At 60.8% G+C, this 7,531-nt stretch overlaps 1 protein-coding gene across 1 annotated transcript in view; it reads left to right on the top strand.

Moving 5' to 3' along the window:
• LOC103902155 (dedicator of cytokinesis protein 2) overlaps positions 1–7,531 on the top strand; it is an 89,322-nt gene that overhangs the window by 20,219 nt on the left and 61,572 nt on the right. Inside the window, exons 19-22 of the mRNA XM_019473089.1 lie at positions 1,597–1,694; positions 2,265–2,354; positions 2,965–3,065; positions 3,253–3,387. Of these exons, the coding sequence (XP_019328634.1) occupies positions 1,597–1,694; positions 2,265–2,354; positions 2,965–3,065; positions 3,253–3,387 (424 nt within the window). The remainder of the gene's footprint in view (positions 1–1,596; positions 1,695–2,264; positions 2,355–2,964; positions 3,066–3,252; positions 3,388–7,531) is intronic.

Below are 7,531 nucleotides of genomic sequence, written 5' to 3'. Positions count from 1 at the left end.
TAAACATTGGAAGAGGCTGCCCAGGGAAGTGGTGGAGTCCCCATCCCTGGAGGTATTTAAAAGATGAGTAGATGAGGCGCTTAGGGACATGGTTTAGTGGGTGGTGGTGTTGGGTCGATGGTTGGACTCGATAATCTTAGAGGTCTTTTCCAACCTCAGTGATTCTATGATTCTAGGTAATGTCTCCAACTGCCTGGAGAGTTAAGTGCTGCAGGGGAGCACTGGTGGCCAGCAGGCCCCGCACTTGGGAGGCGAATGGCAGTGGTGCTTGGACAGGGGAAGAGCGCGCAGGAAAGCCGGGTTCCCTCCTGTCCGGCAGTGCCGCCTCTGCAAGGCCAACGGATGGAAACGCTTCGTCCTGCTTTTGCTGAAGTGCAATGATGCAGCTGGGGAAACCGCAGCCCTGGTGCGGGGCTCGGGGGCCGCAGCCTCGTGGCTTGGGGGACGCAGCGCGCGGTGACTCATCGCTGCCGTGCTGACGGGATCTCGGGCCGCTGCAGTTCAGTGCAAGCAGGGCTCAGGGCCATTGCTGTTCAGTTAATTCCCTTCCTGCAGCACAATTACAGCTTCCACCATAACAACCTTTTATTTAGCCGAGTTTTATGCTTTTATGGTACTGAAGTCAGGAAGCTTTCTGTGCTGAGCAGCAGTTGCACAGGGAGTTGGAGGTCGGCAGGGTCCTGACTGCTCCTGGCAGTGCTGTGCTGATCACCAGCTGGTGCGGTGCCGAGGCTGTGCTCTGCATGTGCCGCGGCCGCTCCCTGGGAGCAGCGCTGGCAGGTCGGCACACGGCCCCGTGCACATCTGACCAGCAGCGGTCAGCTCTGCTTGGCACAGGAGAGGAGCTGCGGAGTGGCTGCCGTGGGTGGGCAGCGTGGCTGGGAGCACGGGGCAGGCACCTGGGATGGGTGTCGGGGAGTCGCAAGGGGCGCGGGGGCTCTTGCCGGGTCCCAGCTCCAGCATGGTCCAGCCAGTGGAGGGCATGAGTGGTGGGAGGATGGCGACCCACGGCCCCCCTGCCTGAGGTCCCTTCTCTGAAAGGTTCATGGGGAAGCCGCAGCTCCAGGGCTGACTCCTGCTGTTTTGGGTCTTGGTTTCTCTCCCATGGGGGTGTAAAGAGGAAGGCAGCACCTGCCTGTGCGGCCACATGACGGAGTGGCGGGAGCTCAGGCACAACGGGTGCTCGCCCTGTGCCCGCTGCGGGGCCAGCAGCGAGCAGCACTGTGTCCCCCCGGGATGGGACTTCTCCCGCTGGATGCCCTGGGCAGTGAGGGGGACGGGTCATGGGGAAGCCGCAGCTCCAGGGCTGACTCCTGCTGTTTTGGGTCTTGGTTTCTCTCCCATGGGGGTGTAAAGAGGAAGGCAGCACCTGCCTGTGCGGCCACATGACGGAGTGGCGGGAGCTCAGGCACAACGGGTGCTCGCCCTGTGCCCGCTGCGGGGCCAGCAGCGAGCAGCACTGTGTCCCCCCGGGATGGGACTTCTCCCGCTGGATGCCCTGGGCAGTGAGGGTGGGACGGGGAGCCTGGGGGGTCGGTAACGTTCGGGTCTGGCGGCAAGTGAAGCTGTGCTGACTCTCCCCTTCCTCCCACCCAGTCAACCTGCTGGGGCTGCTGAAGTGGCGCTCCAAGCCCAGCCTCCTCTCCAGGAACCTCCAAAAGCTGATGAACGTGGATGGAGGGGAGGTCATCAAGGTACAGCCGGGACCTTCCCCCTGCCGTGCCGGGATCTTCCCTCCCGCTTCCTCCCTTCCCTGCTCCTGCGCTCGTTCTCCAGCCATGTCCCCAGGCAGCTGCTCCCTGGGGGGGCAGAGGGATGTGAAAGCTCCCGGGGCGGCAGTGTCGGCACCTGGGGTTTCCTGGCAGCCTGTCTGGGTGTGCCGAGAGCAGCTGCCGGAGTTGGGGGAGCTGCCCTGGCCTGGGGCTGGACTGGGCGCACTGGGAGCATCCTGCATGGCCTCTGCCTCTTCCCTGGGGAGAGATGCTGCCTCTGCCTGCGGTGATTGCCCTGTCGGCCCCGGCAGCCCCGCTGAGGCTGCTGGGGCAAGCAGGCAGCTGGAGGGGCAGTGCCAGGCTGCCTGCCAGGGGACAGGCCGAGCCGGGGAGTCGTGTCCTGGCAAAGGGCTGGATGCCCCAGGCTGAGAAAGGCTGAAGATGGACACAGGAGCTCTGTGCCCAGGCAGGTTGCTCCCACGCTCAGAGGTGGGTCTGGGACAATGCTGGGAGTTAACACTCGAGTCCTCACAGTCCTCTTGTCTCCCCCAGTTCCTCCAGGACACGTTGGATGCCTTGTTCTCCATCATGATGGAGAATTCGGACACGGATGTCTATGACACGCTTGTCTTTGACGCCCTGGTAAGCGGGACCTGCTTCCCTGCGAGCTCTGAGTGTGGGTCTGACCCCACTGACCAGTGCGGGTGCCCAGGACGGGGTTGAGGTCATTCTGGGGCGGGTTTGAGATGGGGGTCACTGATCTGACCAGACAAGCCATGCTCAGAGCTGTGCAGTGCCTCCGGCTCCACCACAGTGCCACAGGTTAGTAGAGCCCAGCCGTCCAGGCATGGGGCAGGGCTGTGGCTCTGCAGGGACACTGCCCCTCCAGGGGACAATTCCAGCAAGATTTCAAGGTGTTTGTCCTACACCAAGACAAGAGTGACCCCAGTGACAGGACCAGGGGAGGGTTGGGGTGGCTCTCGTGGGACACTTGGGATAGATGATGGTGTGAGCTCCATGCAAACTGGCTGTGAAGAGTCCTGCGGCCGCTGTGCTTGGGGCTTGTTTTGGGCTTTTTGTGTCTTGGAGCTCTGCCCGTCCCGGCAGGCTGGGCAGGCATGCAGGGGGCTCTGGCAGCCTCAGCAGCCCCCACGAGGGGTCAATGCCGCTCTGCCTGTGGCTGTGGGCACCCGGCTGTCCCCGGGCATCCTGCTGCCCGCACTGAGCCGTGCCCACTGCCCACTCCACCCAGGTTTTCATCGTGGGGCTGGTGGCTGACAGGAAGTTCCAGCATTTCAACGCCGTCCTGGAGGCCTACATCCGCCAGCACTTCAGTGCCACGCTCGCCTACAAGTGCGTACCCGTCGGCCACGGTGTGGGGAGAGACAGGGCTGGGACGGCAGGCATGGGGAGTGATGGGGCTGTAGCCTGGGGAGCGCCCGGCGGGCAGCATGGCACAGCTCAGCGGCTGCCCCAAAGGCTGCTCAGCCGAGGCCGGGAAGCCTGCTGAGTCCTGGCCACACGCGTCCCCGTCCTGCAGGAAGCTGATCTCGGTGCTGACACAGTACGTGGATCACGCGAGCCGGGGGGAGCCCTGCGAGCTGCTCATGCGCACCTTCAAGGCCTTGGAGTACATCTTTAAGTTCATTGTCCGGTCCCGGCACCTCTTTGCCCAGTAAGTACCGGCGACTGCTTCCACCGGTCCAGGTGCCGCACTCTGCCAGGCTGCTACTCTCTGCCAGGCTGCTACGCCAGTGCCGCGTGTTGGCGGCACCACTGGAGCGTCGGCCCCTGGAAATGGGGTCTGCGGGAGGGAGGAAAGGAAAGGTCCCACAGGGGTCCCTGTGCCACGGGAGTGGTGTCGGTGTTGACCATTGGCCCTGGGGATGCGGCACTGACACTTTGACCTGCTGGTGCTGGTGCTGGCTGCTCGGGTTGGATGCAGTACCGAGGGGTGGTACCCACGGCTCCTGGCACACTGTGGACGTGCTGCCATGTCGGCCGGTCCCCAACCAGGCTCTCCTCCACCACCGCGCTTCCTCTCCCTGAGGTTTCCGGCAGTTTTCTGCTGCACGCTGTCCTCTGGTTGCTGCTGGGAGCGGTCGTGGTCTGGCGTGGGTGGCAGGCAGCGCCGTTCACCTCAGGGCAGGAGAGCTCCTGCGGCATGAGGGGCAACAGCAGGATGGCTGCCATTGCACAAACCGCTCTCTGGCTGACGAGTGGTGTTTTACAGTGTTTGCAAAGTGCATTGGTGGCGAGGCAGCACACCCACGTTAGCACGAAGCAAGCCTGTGGTTGCCAGGCTAATTGCTGCTGGTTCCTCCTGCGTGTGTGCTGATTGAGAGCCTTGGCGCGAGGTGCTGGTGAGATCAGCTTTGGCGCCACAGCTGCGGAGTTGCCCATGAGCCCCGGCTGCAGTCACCCAGCGTGGGGCCCACGCTCCCTCCCCACCATGCCGGCGGCTTTGCTCTGTCTCTGCGCGGTCAGGCCCTGCCCTGGCTCCTGCTGCCACATGCTGTGGCTAACCCAAACGCTGTGTGAACAAGGCCAGAGGGACCTGCAATGACCTCCTGCCCAAGGCAGGGCTGGCTCTGCCCGAGCCGCCCATGACAGGTGGGTTTTTCCAATGTGCTCTTAAAAACCTTCCACGATGGAGATGGCAAAACTTCCCCGGGCAGCCTGCTCCCCTGTGTAGCTGTCACCGCGGCTAGGAAGGTTTTCTGGCGTCCAGCCTCGCTCTTCCTGCTTGTTCCTGGAGAGCTTCTGCCTGCCTGGCCCATGCTGTTCAGAAGCTTTTCAGCAGATTTTTTTCCTTGGAGAGGAAAACATTGCACTTAAGCCTTGCTGAGGGTATCTTACTATGGAGCAGTGCTCCGCTTGTCTCAGACTGTCTCAGCCCTCAGCCTGTCGTTGGCCTCCGTGCTGCCCCTGCAGCATCTCCAGCTCTGCCGACAGCGTTACCTGCGAACCTCCCTGCTTGGCACTAACGTCGCCATTAGCGGGTGTGGATGGCAGCTGGTGCGGATGGTGGTGGGTGTGGTGACAGTGATTTGAGCAGCGGGGTCTGTGCAAGGACCACCCCAGCACATCAGTGACAAAGACACAACTCTGGCGTTGGAGGGTTCGTATGAAGCACCCTCTACCTCTGCGGCTCCGGCAGCGCCCACGGCTCCCAGATCTCATCCTGGGCTGCTCTCACGCTTCAGCTGGTCACTGGGCTTTCAAATAACTTCCAATGCAAAGTGTGTATTTGGTCTCGGGGGGTCCGTCATGCCGCAACAAAACCAGAGGCGGCACGGTGCCTGCCCCAGGGCCTAGGGAAGGGGTGCCTGGGCCAGCCCCCCCCCAACTTGTCCTGGCTCAGTGGCTCATCCCCCCACTTAGCACAAGCTCTAAAGGGGGTTGTAAGAAAGAGAGAGAGACTTTTTACCAGGGCCTGTAGTGACAGGACAAGGGGCAATGATTTTAAGTTGAAGGAGGGTTGATGTAGATTGGACATAAGGAAGAAATTCTCTGCTGTGACGGTGGTGAGACACAGGAACAGGTTGCCCAGAGAAGTTGTGGATGCTCCATCCCTGGAAGTGTTCAAGGTCGGGTTGGATGGGGCTTTGAGCAACCTGATCTAGTAGAAGATGTCTTTGCCCACCGTAGGGGGTTGGACTGGATGATCTTTGAGGGACCCTTCCTACCCAAACCCTTCTGTGATCCTGTGATAAGCAGCATAAGAGGCTGGGAGCCTCGATGGCTCCTTGTTGCTGCTGAGGATAAGGTGAAAGTCCCCCCTGGGTATGTCCAGAGTCCTCCCGGGACCTGGTTTCATTTATTCCCCGTGGACATGAGGTTCCTGCCCTAATCTGCGTGATGGAACAAACAAGCCTCCTCCAGTGCACGCGTGGGTGAGCCTGGCCATGCTGCTGGGCTGAAGTGGAAAAATGAAAACACGACTGATCAGAGTTACCAGAAAAAGCAAGTTACGTTCCTCTTTCATTCCAAGTATACAGCACCGAAAGCTGAAGTGTTCCAAGGGAGAGGCGGGAGGCAAGGTCCCTCTGCACGCAGCATTGCCAGGCTGCGCTGGTAAAGCAGCAGGGTCACCTTGTGCTGTGGGGCCACGGTTCGGCAGGCAGGTGTTTTCCAGGGAGCGGAGCGAGAGACCAGGGTCTGCCACCTCCACCTGAAATCTCAACCACCATGCAGAAGTGCCAGGACGGGTGTCGTCATCCGTGTCGGTGCTCTGTGCCCCGCTCACGGTGAGGAGCTGTGTTGAGTTCCCGGTATCCCCAGGGACTCTCAGACCTCACTTTGCCCCCACTTTGTCTTTGCCGTCTCGCTTTGCTGTCTACCCGCGTTCCCCGTGTAGCTCATGCTGCAGAGCATGCGTCTGCTGGTGTACGAGCTGCTGCAAGCCCTGCCTGTCCTTCCTCATCGCTCTCGCCTGCCAGCCCTTCCCAGGGTCTTGTTCATGGCCAGGCGGCTGCTCCAGGGCTCTGGGGTGCTCCAGCATTAGACAGAGGTATCAACCTCCTCGTCATATATAAAAATACAGAGCAAATTCCCCGGCTTATAGAACTTCTGGCAGAGAAAATTAATTATATGGAGCATTTGCAAACAGCCCTGTGAATTAGTTTGCATTGGAATGAAGACATCCCTGAAGACATTTAGTGGTTTTATTCATCTTCCCTTTATCTTAGTGATCTTAACAGTGCAATAACATGGACTCCTCAGATCTTCTAAATACTTTAAATGGTGCTACAATTTGTACACAGTCTATAATTTAAAGAAATTAGATTGTAATTATAATAAGTTACTGCAGATTGCTGTATCTATTTGATTATGTGTGGTACTGCTGAAGTACCACATGTACAAGCAGCTCAAGTAGCTCGTACGAGGATCCCAGGTTGCTGCGAGGATGATTGAAGCAGGGCCCGGCCAGTGTGGGGCTGGAGGTTCATCGCACAACCCCCTTTGGCAGTTCTGTGGCTGCTGCATGGGGAAAGTGCTCCCCGATTCCCCTCCTGCCTTGGGCAGGAGGCGTGGGAGCTGGTGGGCTGTGAAGGGGCCAAATCCTGGCGCTGGCCGTGGGAGCTCTGTGCCCGAAATGTGCTGTCCTGTGGGAACGTGCCCCCAGCCCTTGCTGTGCCACATCTCCAGCCGCCTTCCTCTTCGGCACCCCATGCACCGCGCCAGGGCATGCGGGGACTGGCAGAGCCCCACAAAGCTCCCCACGCCCTTCCCAATGTCAGGGACTTCTCCCATCCCCTGCCCTGGCCGTGGTAACCCCAACTCCCCTCGGAGCCCCCCTGGCACCCATGTGGCTCTGTTGCCTCGGGGAGGGGGCTGGGGGAGCTGGGACTTTGACGGCACGGTGACGTGGTCTCCCGCTCACTGCTTCCTCCTTGTCAGTTCCTCCGTCTGCTTCTGCTTTTTGGCTGCCACCGAAGGTGCTGAAGTTTTCCTGAAAGTGCTGGTTGTGTCACCCTGAGGATCACCCTGTGCGGGGTCTGCTTTCCTGCTGGCGTGGGGGGAGCTGGTGTTGCTTGCTCCCGCCAGCATCTCTCCACAGCCGCCTGTTTTGCAGCTCGTAGCCCCCTCGCCCAGCCTCGCTCAGCCCCCCCGGTTTCTGCAGCCAGCGCCCCCCTCCAGCAGCACCCGCGGGCTCCGCCACAGCCCCGCTCATCCCTTCTCCTGTCCCCAGGGCAGCCCAGAGCCCCTGCGGGATCTGGCCCCTTACCCCCACCCTCTAGCCAGTCACTTTTGCAGCCAGGGACCCCGCAGCTGCTGAGCGTCCCCACCGCCCCCCCCCCCCGGGAGTTTTTTGG

Source organism: Aptenodytes forsteri, unplaced genomic scaffold (genome assembly GCF_000699145.1).
Source record: "Aptenodytes forsteri isolate BGI_AS27 unplaced genomic scaffold, ASM69914v1 Scaffold678, whole genome shotgun sequence".
Taxonomy (NCBI): Eukaryota; Metazoa; Chordata; class Aves; order Sphenisciformes; family Spheniscidae; genus Aptenodytes; species Aptenodytes forsteri.
The sequence above is the reverse complement of the archived record's forward strand: the minus strand, read 5'-3'. Positions and strand labels throughout refer to the sequence as shown.